The sequence below is a fragment of the Cydia splendana genome, chromosome 1 (genome assembly GCF_910591565.1).
Source record: "Cydia splendana chromosome 1, ilCydSple1.2, whole genome shotgun sequence".
Taxonomy (NCBI): Eukaryota; Metazoa; Arthropoda; class Insecta; order Lepidoptera; family Tortricidae; genus Cydia; species Cydia splendana.
In genome coordinates, this window is record NC_085960.1 from 7,905,885 (window position 1) to 7,923,541 (window position 17,657).

At 37.3% G+C, this 17,657-nt stretch overlaps 2 protein-coding genes across 6 annotated transcripts in view; one reads left to right on the forward strand and one right to left on the reverse strand.

Moving 5' to 3' along the window:
- Positions 1-17,657, forward strand: part of LOC134795819 (annexin B9-like) — a 122,761-nt gene that overhangs the window by 103,755 nt on the left and 1,349 nt on the right. For 4 of the 5 annotated variants that reach the window (XM_063767756.1, XM_063767763.1, XM_063767770.1 and 1 more), the window contains exons 1-7: positions 4,940-5,056; positions 5,328-5,369; positions 7,313-7,489; positions 11,057-11,261; positions 11,696-11,925; positions 13,881-13,977; positions 15,862-16,043. In XM_063767756.1, coding sequence (XP_063623826.1) covers positions 5,340-5,369; positions 7,313-7,489; positions 11,057-11,261; positions 11,696-11,925; positions 13,881-13,977; positions 15,862-16,043 — 921 coding nt within the window. In that variant the 5' untranslated portion in view covers positions 4,940-5,056; positions 5,328-5,339. Of the gene's footprint in view, positions 1-4,939; positions 5,057-5,327; positions 5,370-7,312; positions 7,490-11,056; positions 11,262-11,695; positions 11,926-13,880; positions 13,978-15,861; positions 16,044-17,657 lie in introns of those variants that run through there. The other variant, XM_063767778.1, reaches the window with a different exon arrangement.
- LOC134795557 (uncharacterized) overlaps positions 1-17,657 on the reverse strand; it is a 135,113-nt gene that overhangs the window by 18,500 nt on the left and 98,956 nt on the right. The gene's annotated exons all lie outside the window — the stretch shown is intronic.

Genomic DNA, 17,657 nt, shown 5'->3' on the forward strand with positions numbered 1-17,657 from the left:
GTTTTTTACGTGTGGCGTAATGCATGACACGGGAGGAGTGTCATCATATTCTATGGCGCATGGCACGGGTGCCGTGTCATGAAATTATTGTTCCGCGCCACAGCCTAAAGTTTTCGAAAATGGAACACGCAACGAATCGGTTAAAGTGGCAAATGATACACTTTACTGACACTACAAACAACGTAGTACAGTTATTGCAATTCACGATGGAGAGTGGATTTATCAAAATTAGACCTTGTCATCATACCAATAAGAGTCTCGCCACTCGCCATCGTGAATTGCAAGAGCAAATTTGAATTTCAAATTATTAGATACAGCGACGTGTATATTTTTAATAGTATAATGGAAACAATGACGATAGCTTGCTTCCCTTGACAGGCATAGTGCATAAATTGACCACATACTATAAATTAATTAATTATACTAAAATTAAATACTGACCGAAAAAGTATGAATAAGGAAAGAAAGTCTGATATACTCGCTATATAGTTAAATAAAAAAGAGTATGTTCTTCTCCGTAAATGTTTATTAACTAAGTGGTTTCCAAATCGTCTCTGCCTTATAAAGGGTTAAATAAATGTGACATATAGAGTCGCACCACAAATTTTCCTATTTATGCCTTTTTAATCTGGACCCCAAAAACATTCAAATCTGCCGGGCTAGCGCATGATTGGCGCGAAAGTATCTCGCCGGAAGATAGACTTACCCGTCCCTCTTTAATTAATACAGTTAGAAAAAGACGGGTAGTCTATCTCGCGGCGAGATACTGTCGCGTCAATCATGTGCTTGGCTGGCTTGGCCTACAGGTAATCAAGCCGCGATAAACATTAAGATCACCTAAAGTATTAACCTAGTCCTAGGGGTACCTTACGCTATAATTAACAAAACGTTCCTCAATAAAAAAATTAGGTACTACTAATAGACTTGGTGCTAACAACTTGTTAATGGCATCGAACCAACATCAAGTTTATCAATAGCGACGTCACCGGTGACTCACTCTTCTCCGAACGATATGAGTGATCTAATTCAATCGCGAACCTTGACCGGAACTTTGGGGGATAGAAACCAGTCTTATACAGATAGGGCGTATAAATATCGTATAAGTATCGGCGTATGTCTCATACGCCGATTGGGAAGTAATTCTACGTAATTACAGATTACTCATAATATCATCATAGTTCGTCTGTCTCTCCACGTAGGAAAAATAATTCGAACAGAATAAGATCATAGTAGGTAGCAGAATGGTGTTGGTGACACGCCTATTTAAAGATGTCTTATTACAACTGTTGTATGATGAGATTGATGAGTTAAGAGACCATATGGACAGGTTGAGAACTTCTAGTACCATTGACCGGGGTGACTTTCAAATGCAGGGGCGACTTTAAAATTCTAGTTTTTAAGCCATAATATATATATTTATGCGAGATTTTTTACAGTAGGTGAATATGAATATATAGTAATCTAACTAGTTACAGGAACATTTTCAGTAAATAATAAATAATGGTAATTCTATGGCCGTTTTAAATCTATCAAAGTAACCCCAAATTTTCCAAAGTCACCCCGATCTACGGTAGTCAAGTTTTTAACAAATCCTTATTAGGTCTTTTTCCCGTAAGTTTCCTACCGACCAAGGCATCACTAAATTACTCAGAGTGATTTCATACACCACCCTAATACTCTGTAATTTCGAATATTCATTCCAAGTATCAGGATGGTATCAGTATAGTAAAGATAACTTTTACCCCATACGCAGATACTCTCAATGGTTACATTGCACCCAATAAAATCTGAACGAGCCAACTTCAATCAGTTCAACGCCACTTGCGATGCATTATGATTTTCATATATGGCTCACACATGTATGAGTTAATGACGGTGAAACCTGTACAGTACAAAATACACGTTTGTGCAATGACCTAGTCACGGTTGATACTAGTCATTCGGATCAGCATATGATTCAACTCAGCGGATGCTAGTGAGTAATCTTTGATGACAATTAATGTTAATGAGACTCGGATAGACTTCGTCAGAGTTAATTTAATGACATTATATTATCACTACCGTATCTAAGACCAGTGTGCGGAAATTATAAGTGCAAATGTGAAACAAGGACTTTTCGTAGTCCTTTACATGGGAATTTACGAAAAAATGCCAAGCATACCAACCTTGCTGTTTGAGAATAGTGGGAATGACTTAAGTAGTATCTGAGTATCACTCACTGCGCTCTTGTTTCTTTTATATAATCTTTTACTTACAGCAAAAAACAACTTTACGCTCTTGTTGTACCTACCAATAACCAACCACCAACCAACCAATAAGGTACACCAATACCAAATAAGGTAGATTTTATTTTAAATGCTTAGTTATGTAGGTAGGTACATTGAGGGGTTCACAGACTGCAGAGGGAAGCCTCAATAACCGTGTCAATGTCATTAAAAATAATACCTACTATGGCACAATAACAACAATAGTCAGGTACTAGGATACTATGAACGGATAGGGAGTGCCTATGGAGGAAGGGAGTGCCTATGGAGGAAGGGAGTGCTTATTACGAGAGAACACGGAACGGAATAGACTCCTGGGACCTCATCATTAAATAAGTACTTACTATTAATACCATGGCATAATAATAGTTATTACGGTTTGTACTACAGCTTTACTAGGATAGGTACTATATGAGCGTACAGGGAGTGAGTATGGGAGTACGGAGGGAGTAATTGAACTGGGGCCGTATCATTATGTACCTACCTACATGACAATACCACAATATAACAGTTTGTACTACAGCTTTACTAGGATACTATGAGTTGAATGGGAATGAGTATGGGAGTGCGGAGGGAGCCTGTTGGGTGACCGCGTCTTGTATTCTGCCGCCGAAGCCGCCGCCGGCGCGGTGCGATGACATCACCGCCGCAGACGAGATTACGTGGAACAGGGGTCGACTCAATGCGGTTATTATGTTCTTATATTGTTTTCATTTACTTAAACTTTAATATAATTTGAAGTAAGTAGGTATTTTCGGCGCCTAGGACACTGATGAAGACTTAAAGGAGCTTAGTCACTTTTTCTTTAGTAGGTAAGTGATGTACCTACACCTGGTACCCATGACATCTATACAGGGTGTCCCATAAGTGACACGTCACAGTGACACTGGAGGTAGACCAGGCCAAGAGGACGCAAACCAACTTAACATGACCCCAGTAAAAGTGGCACGGTTTTCGAGTTATTGCCAAATTAAGGTTTTTCATGAATTTTTACCGTTTTTAACATTGTTAGTGCCTGTGTGCACTCGGAAAGGTCTCGAAGTTATTTTTTTTTATGTGTACGGCATCATGAATAGTCCATTAAGATAACAGAATAGGTATTTTATCGATAAACAATGTAAAATGCAAAAAAAATACTGGTTTAATCTTAAATTAAATTCACAGCGAAACATTAATTTCGACTTTGACCACCTGTCATGAAAAAAAATTACTATAAAAGTAATGAGCTAATAACGTCAAGCTATTGGGCATGTTATGCAGATTCAAAAATGGTATGACACATGTACCTTCCTGTAATAAAATAGGAATTATTATCAACTTTCGTAAACCTCATAAAAAATAATTTAAAACTAGGAAATCTGCAATCCGTTGCTACTTAGTAAAAATAACGATTTAACGTCCCAAGAGGCTAGAGCTAGACTACAGCGGCATGTTCGAGGCAGCACAAAACATATCCGAAATTGATTTAAGAAAATTAACTTGAAGTTTTACAAGACGGTTCCAAGCGTGCATACGAGCCGGGGTAAAACAATTCGAGCACCTATTGTAAAATAAAATTATTTTAATAAATTGATTAAACTTCAACCTGCAGTATTTTAGTTTCTTTGAACCTTTATCAACTCAATGATATCCTTAAAAAGGGAGATAACCATTTTCCATCTCTTTCTTTTAGGCATTCGGCAAATACAGAGTAGGCGTTTTTTTATTTCTGTATCCAGAATTAGATATCTTAACATAAATCGTTATTTTTACTAAGTAGCAACTGATTGCAGATTTCCTAGTTTTAACTTATTTTTTATGAGGCTTACGAAAGATGATAATAATTCCTATTTTATTGCAGGAAGGTACATGTGTCATACCATTTTTGAATTTGCATAACATGCTCAATAGCTTGACGTTATTAGCTCATTACTTTGCTAGTCATTTTTTTTCACGACAGGTGGTCAAAGTCGAAATTAATGTCTCGCTGTAAATTTAATTCAAGATTTAACCAGTATTTTTTTGCATTTTACATTGTTTATCGATAAAATATCGATTCTGTTATCTTAGTTAACTATTCATGATACTGTTCACATAAAAAAAATTCACTTCGAGACCTTTCCGAGTGCACACAGGCACTAACAATGTTAAAAACGGTCAAAATTCATGAAAAACCTTAATTTGGCAATAACTCGAAAACCGTGCCACTTTTACTGGGGTCATGTTAAGTTGGATTGGGTCCTCTTGGCCTGGTCTACCTCCAGTGTCACTGTGACGTGTCACTTATGGGACACCCTGTATATACTTGGGTATTTTATTAATATAATTTAAACACTAAATATTTTCCTGGTGTTTGGAAGGTAACGTTAACGAATTCAAATAAAATAGATTAAATAAATTGTTTTTATTTTGTTAGGCTGATTTTCAATTGTGGTTACTACATTCCTATAAAGACGAACTCAAACAAGAATCTCATTAAGTATGGCCTGCCACTTTTACCTACCTATATAAGTTTTGTAATAATAAAATAATAGTGCCCAAAATTGCAAAAAGATAAGTCAACATGGGCAAAATAGTAAATAGATCAAAAACTTCCGGAAAAGCCATACCTACCTATCAATTCCCGACAGACAAAATTCCCTATAAGCCATCATTATAAATTAGACCAAGAGTTGCCGACCACTTACCGGTTCAGCGAGCGAGAGAGCAACAAAAACGTTGATACGAGCGGCCGACCGACCTCCGCGTTTCATTCGTGATTATTTCGGAGCCGTGAGTCCGTGGACTGGGTGTGTCGCTCTACTGAAAAACAAGTGGGTATTATAACCAAAATTTTCCAAATACTTCCAAAACAATTGTCGTTAAAGTGATTTTAATAAAGTGTTCGAAGAAATACAGAAAATGTTTACATGAACTTAGCTGAAAATAAGTTTTCGCAAAGTAATAAAATTCCGTGCCGGCCGGTTGTTTGCTAATCGCTAAAAGCCGGGTTGGGTGTGCTGGTGTGCACTTCTTACTAATGGAAACTTATTTTTAGCGCTAACGGGAAAACTGTGTAATTCATAAAAGGAATTTATTTTCTAGAAAACAATCAACATGAGTGGACAGCAGTACTACCCGTACAAGGTAAGTTTTCAACCCACATTATACCTATACAAGCGGATTCGTAAAGTCCTATTGATTCTCGCTACAGATGACATCATCTTTTGGCAAGGTTGAAAATAAACAACTTGAGAGAGTAAAATATTATAAAAGCTGATAGTGTTTTCAGATGCAGTGTTAATACATTTCAATGTTGCAGTTTTAGTTGAATCCATAAGAACTAATTAAGATTTTAATTTTTTTTTAATAAAACATATTTATGTGAATAATAACAGCTAAAATTCTGATTATAGGAGTTACTAATATCGAGTAGGTAGATTCCGAGACAAATCTACGAACGCAGATAAGTAGTAAATCACAGGTCACCTTAAATTAATTAACTTTGCATTTAAGTAACTAATGACTTGACACAGGTATTTAAGTCAAGTGATATAACTCTTATTAAACCGTTTCAACTATGCCAACGACCACATTAACACTAATTACTATTTACATACTATTTGCTTAAAGATTTTTCGTGGAAATCCGTCACGCCCGACTCCACCCTGTAATAAAGTTTCACACCTAGGTACTCGTAACTACCTGACTGGCCTACTTACAAAGAACTAGTACATAAGTACCTACATAATATATATTCAATATGATGTACGGTAGGCCGTACATCATTAGAAGGAGGCATTTTATTAACCTTAAGAAACTTTATGTGGGTAGGTCGATAAGATATTTGAATTCAACGATTTTTTGGGACTTTTTTTTTCTTGGCAAGGGAAAAAACTAAATTTTACCATGAAAATCTATTTACCGATTGGAATTTAATCCTTCGTATTGTCTAATTAGTATTGAATCGGTGCTATGAAATGCGGCTCACGTGCAAAGGTCTAAGTGGGTTTACCTTGGGTGTGCAAAGAATGACAGTGGCGCATTGTAAGTAAGCAAACTGTGCATAAATGAAACTCAAGCGCCGTATGACTAACTGAAATTATACTTATGGTGAATGATGTCATCGTCGTATAAAACTTATAATTAACATATAATTATAATGCTGTTAGTTTTATTATATTGAAGGATGTCTGCAATATTATGTCCATCAGGATTGTGAGAGATGAAAGCTAAGCCAACCAATTGCCGTTACTGACGGGTTCCCATAAAACTTTTTTCAAGGGGAATTACCGTAGGTAAATGCCTCCGCGAAATAACTTCCCTTTTACTGAACTGTGACGCGGTGGGCAAAGTTATGTTAAAGGGCAAAGTTTTATACTTTTACGGTACTTATTGGGGACAATACTGCAGAGCTCTATATATTATTATCAAGCCTATAAGCGACAAGGTGTTGGCGACATAATGTCTCGGTAAAGTCGGCCACCGTGAGTCGAGTTGCGCAATGCGAAGGGATGGGGAAGGAATGTTCCGTTCCGCAATGCCTATACAGATACACTACACAATTCCAGCAGTAGGTAATTTATATACAATGAGGTAAATAAACAAGTAAATCATTAATTGATGACTCAGGTAAAAGGTAAATTTGTTAATTGCCGATCATGGTTGAGGAATTTTTTAAAATGCCTGTATATCAAATCAACATAGATGTAATATCAAGGTAATATAAATTCAACATACAAATAAAATAAAAATATATAAATAAAATAAAACATTATTTATAAAAAACTGCCTCCTTCTAAAGCCCGAAACTGTTTCAACAGTTTACAAACTATTCTAATAAATGTTAAAGTAAAAACATTGGGAAGATTTTAATTTTTAGGCGGCTATTTTCTTAAGGGGCCCACTATTTAACAGTCCGCCGGACGGTATCGGCCTGTCAGTTGTTCGGAACTGTCAAAATTTTGTTCTAACTGACAGGCCGATACCGTCCGGCGTACTGTTAATCAGTGAGCCGCATTAGTGTGATAACCGACTACAGGCAACTTATTTCCAATGATCACAGAATTAAAAACTTGTATTTATTGCAGTGCACCCCCACGGTGTACCCCGCCGAGCCCTTCGACCCGGTGGCGGACGCCGAGACCCTCCGCAAGGCCATGAAGGGCATGGGCACGGACGAGAAGGCCATCATCGACGTGCTGTGCCGCCGCGGCATCGTTCAGCGGCTCGAGATCGCCGAGACCTTCAAGACTAGCTACGGCAAGGTAAGACCGCCTCTACGACCAGCCAAGGGTCTGTCACATAACAATTCAGCACCAACGCACCTGTATCGTGGACTTTAAAGAGGAAATCATTGCTATAGCAACCGTCAAGTGTCAACCAACTTACTAAGTATCTCAACAATATAAACGTGGCCCGAACTGCCCGAAGATATGACCTGGAATTCTCCACGTAGCACGTAGGAAGTAATACTATACTTACTTACTTACTTGTGATCCGTCAGAGGACACTGCCACTCACTATAGGAACACTATCTTCTGTGCTCGTAAAATTACTTTTTCCATAAATCGAGAATATTTTCGACCTAAACTCACCTGACTATATACTTTGTAGTTAGCTAGTTAGACACTTTGTCGTCAGGTTTATCCTGCTTTGATTGTTATCGTGATGTCATGTGGTATAAACAATGTCATATAATAAATGCCAGTTAAATCCGGTTTATATAAAGACATCTTTGTATGAAGTTACAGGCACAGTTAACTTCATTATTTATTTTAACTTTCTAGGTCGTGAAATTCCTGTCTGACTTGTCAATCTGACCTGAGAAAAGGTATTCGCTAATCGCGTACCTTATCATTATCATGGCTAAATATTTGACTATTTTGGAGTTTGTAAATAACGCACCTTGTTTGCACAGAAAGTTGTTAATATTTTATGATGCTGTGCAGCTATAGTACCTATACTACCTTACACCTATAGCATTAGTTGTTGGCTAACTAACCCCGCCCCTAATTAAACGCACAATTTAATACATCCACATAAAGGTCAATGCTTAATGTAGACGTATCTCAATTTATTAATCAGCACCGTTTTCTCACGCATTTAAGTACTTCTAAGTTAGGTAACTACGGAATTAGTTAACTGACAGAAATATTATGGTGTATGTATATAAGTATAATTTTGTAAACATAGAGCACAATACGAAAAACAACAGGAAAATCACAAAATGTATAAAAGCCCACAGCGTACAAATTATATTACCTAATGATATAAGGAGAATTAGTACCTGCTCAAGGTAATCTGTACAGCAACTATTATAGCAATGAAGACAAACTATTAAGCTTACTTTTTAAATGTAATAAACAGGGAGCAAAAACAACCTGATAACATCAGCGTCAGTAGGTAGCCTTGACAATCGTAGTTACCTTACTCAGTGATTCACACGCCGAAATCATTTCAATGAGGACCTTGCGGAACGGCCAGTAGGCAAGCCAGCAACTACGTATGTGAGTCAGATAATGATTTCCCAAGAACAATAGCGGCCTAATAGTTCAGCTATGTCGATTATTAACTACTACTCTACTTACACACAGCCCCTATCGTTATAAGTTATAACTTATAACGTTTGAGATAGGAAAGTTGGTATACCTATTTTAATAAACTATGGTATTACCTACATAACTTACTTTTTTATATTAGGTAGGTAGGTACTATTAATTTATAAACAGTTACATCTATGGGTGGGGTTTTAACTAACTGTTGCGTGTTAACTTTAACCTCGGTTATTTGTTTTGACTCGTTGCTATGTTTTAATCGAATTCGTTACGTACCTACCTATTCTGCTATTTTTAAAACAGGAATGATTCAACGTGTAATGGGTAAATGTAGGGCCTTTTTAAGACGAAACAGGAGCTGAGTTTTAAATATTTTAGGTAAATATACCCGTCTCGCTAACGGAAGCGGCACCTAAAAGTAGTGCGATAAGGACAAGGCGAAAAATCCTGCGTAAAAATCTCAAAAAATCGAGGTTTCGTACTCCTCTGTTTCCTCCTCCAAAACTTAACCAATCGTAACCAAATTTGGAAATCTATATTTATTTATTTATTATTTATTTATTATGAAATTATCTGTGTCGGACCGTTTTGCTTTTTTGGCTAATTGATATCAGTTTTGAATGCCACGCCTCTCATTGCGGCATAGTCAATTAGGCTATTTTGGCCATTTTTGAAGGGCTCTAGCGCCTTAAAAAACAAAAATATCAAAAAAAGCAAAACGGTCCGACACAGATATTGACAATATTAATCTGAGTTGAAAAAATCATTGCTCTAGCTTCAAAAACCACGGAGGAAAACGAGGAGTACGTTTGTATGGAGAAATGACCACTCCCGTTGGCTCTTAACCATTCACGTTAATAGCATTTTCATCGTCATTAGTAGGTTATTACTTTAATAACTATCTTTGATGCGCTTACCAAGACGCCTAAACAATTGTGTTATCAGGTACAATACTGTCACGATGATATCATTTTGTTTACATTATACTGTCTCCACGACCTTCAAGTGTCTGCCACATCATGTTAAAGGTAAAAGAATTACCTTCACCCTGAAAATGTACCTATTACCTACATATATAATTAGAGTTCAAATTCCTTTATTAGAAAAAGTTCAATGGAAAGCCACATCTGGTGATTTATCGCAGTTGTTATAAGTACTTATGTCAAATAAAGATATTTTATTATATTTCAAGATATATTTTTTTATGAATGGAACCATTGATTGTAGAAAGTTACCTGTGTGGATTCAATTTAATTTTGTCGTCAACATTGCAGAAGTGTAAGTATATGTATTTTGACTAATCATTGGAAAATAGGCAATTTCTCAAGTTGAACGTAAACAATAATCCTTCATTTCGAGATATGCTTATGAATAGAGAGGTATTTCAAAGAACTGAGAGGAGTGTTGCTGATTAAGAACATCATTATTTTTCTTATTGATACCTACTTGGGTATGTTTCTGTCAATAATTTTTGTCAATTTAAATTCCGTAACAACTAAATCATATCATATCCAAAGCGTCTGATCTTTTGAGAAATAAATACCTACCTATTAGTTAAATAGTGCATATTATTCAAATTATTAAACGTATGTATTATATTATACGTGCGCGGGATATTTGAGAGACATTTTACGGACATTTTAATTAACGTTGACAGGCGAACGTTAAAACTAACTCACCCGCCCGAGTCAAAAATAGCGCTTGCTCATTATAGTCATTATGTTTTAATGTTTATTTGGGCACAAACGGTACAATAATACATACTTACAGGTATTAATACTATTCAATACATGAACCAATGAAGTTGCCACTAAAGAAAGAAAGAGATCAATGTTCACTACAACAATTTCCTTGTTATTTAAGCGGAAAAATTACCTTAAAATATAGCATAAATATAGCTATAAGCGTACACACACAACGTAAAACACATTTAAAGATTTCTAGGAAATTGTGGGCTCTTAAAGTTGAATATTTTACCTACGTCCGCGTCCGTCTACATAATACCTACAAGACAAAATAATTTAGCAATAATACCTATTCTAGGTATTTATAGAAATCGGCATAAATGAAAAACATTTAGATCTAAATAACAACCGGTATAGTTAAAAAAATTTAAGCTGACCGTTTAGGACTGAGACTAGGCTCCTTCCTCTCATTCCTAACGTCGTCGGATGTATAATGTGGCGGATAGAAAATGGAGTGTCCATCCACGTCTTGATCAAGTCACGTAATTTGTAACGTACTTAACAGTTTTAAATTGTTGTGCTATTATTGTAGGACTTGATCAGCGAACTGAAGAGCGAGCTGAGCGGCAACCTGGAGAACGTGATCCTCGCGCTGATGACCCCCCTCCCCCACTTCTACGCCAAGGAGCTGCACGACGCCGTCGCGGGGATCGGCACCGACGAGGAGGCCATCATTGAGATCCTCTGCACACTCTCCAACTACGGCATTAGGACCATCTCCGCTTTCTACGAACAGCGTAAGTTGGGACAGCAGGGATGCTAATGAGTAATCAATATAAATTAGATGTCATAGGACTTAGACTTGCAATAGATGACACCTATTTATAAGGGTGCTACAGGATGTAGGTAGTGCATAATCTTTTACCATCGTATTTTCACGGAAACGCACGAACATCTTATGCTATTTCAGTCAGTCTCAGTACAAAAAGCACTGAGGTTGACTGAAGTAGTGAAGTAGCATATATGCATGACAAAAATACGAAGGTTTCTGGTGAAAATACGATGGCTAAGGATTATGCACACTGCATCTGTAAATGGGTGCTAAGTAGAAAAACCCAAAAAAGAAAAGAAACTCACTGCAAACACAGTACATTCATGCATTAGCATGTCCCTATGCTAATACTGACAATGAAGACAATTCTGCTACATTTAACATGAACGTTTCTTCCAGTGTACGGCAAAAGCCTGGAGTCAGACCTGAAGGGGGACACCTCCGGACACTTCAAACGCCTGTGCGTGTCGCTCTGCATGGCCAACCGGGACGAGAACCAAGGCGTGGACGAAGGCGCCGCCAAGGGCGACGCCGAGGCCCTCGCAAACGCCGGCGAGGGACAGTGGGGCACCGACGAGTCCGTGTTCAACTCCATCCTCATCACCCGGTCCTACCAGCAGCTGAGACAGGTCAGTTCAAACCCTAAGGTTCCTCTGCCTGGTTGCGTTTACAAAATCTTGGCATCAATATTTTCGTGCGCGTTTTGGCGTTTCAGAACAGAAAGGTAGTCTAATACCTAGTACATATATGTATTATATTATAAGACTTACTGATGTATTACCTATTTATATGTTTGCTTTACGGGATGGTTTCACTCAATATGTTACGATGTTGTGAGTAGGTATTTGAAGTCATAACTTATAATCATAAAACCATTGACGATTCGAATGCTGGCACGATGTCAAAAGGGATCGTTTCTATAACTAAAGCGGTCAATATTTTATTGTTCAGTCAAGTGTAAAAATATGGGTGCACAAATCATCTCAAAAATATGTCCCATAGCTCTTTGTCAGCGAATTAAAAACTATTGGACATATTTTTGAGTAAGTTGTCTACACCCATATTTTTACACTTGACTGTACATAATTGCACATTCAATTACACTGTGTTGCTTTACTCTTCTTAAACTTTATTATCCTTTTCTCCTCATATCTTTTCCATTTTATCCGACATTTAGGATTATCTTCATTATCATAGTTCACGGATGGCGGGCCAGACAAGCAGCGCGTGTCGATAGTAAACGCGATACTACTATTTCACGTCAATTACTATTCTATTTTCATCCCATTTCATAAATAATCATCGGCAAAGCGCGGTTTTATGTCGAGGTCGATTGAGCCGATATCGCAATTAGCGCTGGTGTTAGAGCGTCAATAATGTAATTAAAATTATTGGAATTTTTACAGTAGGTAAGTAGTTAATGATCGCACAGTACCTACGTCTCTTAAAAATCTGTAGACCAAGAATCAATAGACATCAGCCGGCCTACCCAAGATGCCAATCGTTTGCGTCGTAGCGTAACGAACGAAACGCTCATATCTCTATGTCGCACTAATATGGAAGAGTGATAGAGAGAGAGAGAGACAATCGATTGGCATCATGGCTAGGCCCTCAGATCAGACAGTTTAATTGCTCTTCCAACTTCCCGTACCACACATCGTAGGGGGTTATAGTAATATAACATAAACTGATTCATGCCAGACATATGCAACTTTAATCAAAATGTTAACCATGTGTCTAGATCGCTCGTTCAACAAAAATGTTATTAACTCATGTAGATTTCGTTTTATGCCAGGGTTACGGTTATGGCTATGGGCACGAGTCACGCGGGTGACCTCATTTAACCCGTAAATGTCGACGTTTCCCGTAAAGAGGGTTTCAAGCTACTAGCCAGCCATATCATATAGGCTATTAGGTACCAACAGTACCTACCTATTTAGATAAAATCTGCGCAGGTATCCTAATAGTTTGTGCATGCCCGTAGCATGGGTGTGTGAAACAAAAATAAGCAGATAAATGTCGTAAATTTTGAATCAATTTCGGTGCAGCATTGTTGCGTTAAAAGAGATTTGTCTCAGATGACAGAGATGTGACCGAATTCCAGCTGAAAATGAGCTGAAATGTGTACCCATAGGTATAAACCTTGATTCATCACCTCTCGAATGTCTGATAAAAAGTTCGAACCGTTCGATAAGCACTCATTCGTCCGCATATAATTCTGAATCACTTTTTTAATAGTCATACATTATGGAACGTCTCTCAATTGAATACCCAGACTACAACTCATCAATTATGTTAATTTATGTATTTATTTTACACATGTAGGTAGGTATGTACGTATGCTATATGATGTGCTTATTCATATCTGCTCTGGTTTTGCAAACTAAGTAATTCATATTCATGACTTGACGCAATAAGATCACTAAACAAATGTCTTGGGTCTACTTTTCATATCAGTTTTTACCCAACTTTAATAAAGGAGGAGGTATAATAATACCTAATCTTTGTCATCGGCGTCATTGACTCATCGCAAATTCAAAAAGTGCATTTTTTTTCCATGTGTTAACATACTTTTTTACGTCAGATCTTCGCCGAGTACGAGGCGCTGACGGGCAAGGACATCGAGGAGTCTATCAAGAAGGAATTCTCCGGAAGCGTGGAGAAGGGCATGCTTGCTATTGGTAAGTTTTCCGAGTACCTAAACCCTTTTTTTCGCTCCGCCCGCATTTCGCTTATATTTAAACGGTGTTTAATGTTGTCCTATTTACTACACTACCACTCCATCATCATCATCCTGTCCTGGCCGGTTTCGGCCTCGGCGACTGAGTAGGTATGTAGGTACTGGCTAGTGAGAGCAACGATCGTGAGCTCTCGTGAGGTGGCTGACCTAGCCTATTTTTTGCAGTAAATGTACAGCCACACTCACCGCAGGTCAGCACACCTCGGACAAAATTGTAGTTTATAACCGCAGGTGGTTGGGCCTTTAACTGGTCACGCTTTGCGTCAAGGTCCACTCGCCTATGCTCTTCAAAGGATTGCACTTTGGTAATCACTGTATGCCTCCACTTCGGCCGATCTTGTGCCGAAATCTCACTCATGTGACGCTTCAGCACATCTTTGTAGTGCAAAAGTTGGCCGCCCTATTTCCACTTGCCACTTTGCACCTCAGAGTAGAAGATACGCTTAGCAACTCTATCATTAGACACCACCACTACCTACCCCTTACAAAATTAATAATTAAGTAGAGCATCTTTTTAGCTTATTTGCTGTGTATAATTATGTGCGTGTAAGTATCACGATTGAAACAGAAGTGCCCAAAAAACACATGTTCCACAACGACTACAAAATGCAACAATCGACAGTGTGACGTTGCAAGGTCGCCTCAGTTAGTCATACGCAGGAAGCGAAGTTGATGCGGCCTTGCAGTCAAACCACAAACGACTAGTTTTTATGTATCTAATCCACCATTTGAAAAGGTCACAAACAAAAACGTCTCACGTTATTAATCCCTGTTGGGGTTTCCGTGATGTGATGTCGTGACTGAATCAGGAGCGGCTCGCGGTGTGATGGATGGCTATTAGCTTTGTCACGTAGATACATAAAACACTCCCACTCAACACATGATGACATAATAGAGAAAGTAGTATTTTTAATTAGAGTAAGCTTTTTTATTAGTACACTGACGATTGCGTGCGAAAAACCGTTGCACTCTATACACATGCCCAAACCTATTTGATATTTTTTAAAGGAAAAATAATTTAGGTACCTAATAACCAATAAAGTCCCACTAAGTAAAAGGAAAATTTTAAATCATAATGAAGATTGTGTACGCACTACACGCTTTTGCAAATTGTTACACTGCCGTTAGTACCTACTATTGACTTAGGTACTTATGTAAGTCCTACTTGTATGTACCTAAGACGTTCAATTTCTCAATAAATTGCATTGCCAATTGAATAATGGCTATTGAGATGTGACGTTGATTTCACCGTTGGGGTCACAATACAATAGGACTTGTTACCTCGTTAAGGGTCAATCAATTGTGTCTACGTATATACTTACAAGTCGGTAAATGGTAACAAACTATGAAACTACGATTACAGACGGTTCGTTGTTTTTGTTTATTTTGCACATAGAAATGTTATCAGACTAAACACCGCTTTATTGTACCCATGTTTTGCGGATTTTGATACCTTTTGATATTTCCGACTAGGTTGTACTTAAATAAATTGTATACTTAATAAGAAAGAACATGTATAGGGTACCAAACGCTATTCGTATGTATAGCAAACTTGCGGCCATATATTTCAAGCCCCGCTGAACAATCATTTTGATCAAATCTTGTGGGAATTCGATAAGAAACAAACGCCGTACCTATACGGAGCAGCAATACGTTAACTGGCTTACCTACTTAGACAGTAGAAAGGAGAAAGTAAATATAATGGAGCCATTAAATTGACTTATTAGATGTAAACATGTTAAAGAAAAACTGTCTACTAACATTTTACTATCTATAATTATCCATCGTTATTCAATGCAATAACCAATGATTATTTGGCCTGCAGTAAAATGTGTGAAGAGCAAAGTGGGCTTCTTCGCCGAGCGCCTCTACCACTCCATGAAGGGCCTGGGCACCAACGACAAGACCCTCATCAGGATCGTGGTCAGCCGCTCCGAGATCGACCTCGGGGACATCAAGCAGGCCTTCCTGGAGAAGTACGGCAAGCCCCTGGAGGAGTGGATCGCTGTAAGTAAAACTATACCTTGTTTCTTCGCTGCTAAGACGCATAATTGGAAGCTAAAGATAATCATAATAATATGAGGTATTGGGTACCTACCTAAAATTGGTTGGAATTAGTTGGCCATACGTCGGAGTTAAACGCTTCGTTTTATTTGGAATTTGCTGTTTAATTTAATTGCTGAAAATAAAATGCTTAGTCCAAAGACTTGATGAAGGCAAGTTTTATATCGACTAAAAATGATTATTATTTATTTCTATTTACATACTTCACTGATTTATTGTATTCACGTAACCGACAATAATATAAAAACTATTACATTCATAAGATAATTCGTGCCTATGAGCTTTGGACAAAGCATAGAACATTTTTAACTATCTTTTATATAGTTTATATCGTGTTTGATTTAGAAACTATAGTTTACTAACACTATTATATTTAGAAACTATAGTTTACTAACACTATTAGTTTGCTATCGGTGTATTTAGACTCACTAACCCAATAACTATTGCACATGCGTCACGTTTTATCGTACGCTATTTACATTTGTTTACCTTTATCGTTAAAATATATAATTAACACATTTTATCACCTAATTAACAGTATTCCATAAATCGCACTTTTACAATCACAGGAATTAAATGTATTCATATCACATAAATGTACCTAATTATGGCCTAGAATGTAAATGGTGATGGTCTAATCGTAATGGTAATTAGAACAGTCTTCCTGACTGCATGAAATACTTCAACAATAACCCTTTTTCTATGAAACTGACCCATACTTTCAAACAAGATTTTCATAACCGAAAACTTACTAAGTATATAGAATAAAAAGCATGACGCTATCTTCAACAGCAAAACAAAAATTCATCTTCACATCTTACCAATATTTTAAATTTATCATATTAAGAGAATGCATTTTTGTATCAATATACAGATCTATTTATTATTATAGCTATTACGAAAGTATATAGCTGAGAGAGAATAAATTAATTGAATTGTTATAATGAGATTAATGAGTGAGTTCGGAACGTTATCAACAATGTTGTGTTTCATTTTGTGTTCGTTTTCAAAATTTTCTGGGCAATTCTTCGGCGTTTCAACTGACAACAAACTAATCATAGACACCAACTTACATCAAATAATTGAGTGTCCTCAACACTATTTTCTACTCTGAAATTATGGGGTAACACATAGTACCTAATAAGTATTATCTGAACCCTGAGTATTGATTTTAAGTAAAAACCTTCGCTATTAATGGTAATTACACTGATTACCTATATCAGTGGTTGGCAACCTTTTAGCAGCCAAGGGCCACATAGTAGTTAACGAAGTGGACGCGGGCCGCACTTTGTTAATATTCATGACTTTATCAGACATTGTCATTTGTCAATATTACATACAAAATAGCCAGGGAGGCTCGCGGGCCGCAAGTGAGAGGTTCGCGGGCCGCATGCGGCCCGCGGGCCGCTGGTTGCCGACCGCTGACATAGATCATTAATAACGATATTTAAGATTAAGCAAGTTTCTTCGTTGATTGATCAATATATATTTGGGTCATTTTATAAACGCCTGTAATCTGTTACAATATAGATGTTGAAAAGAAACTTCCACTTTTGT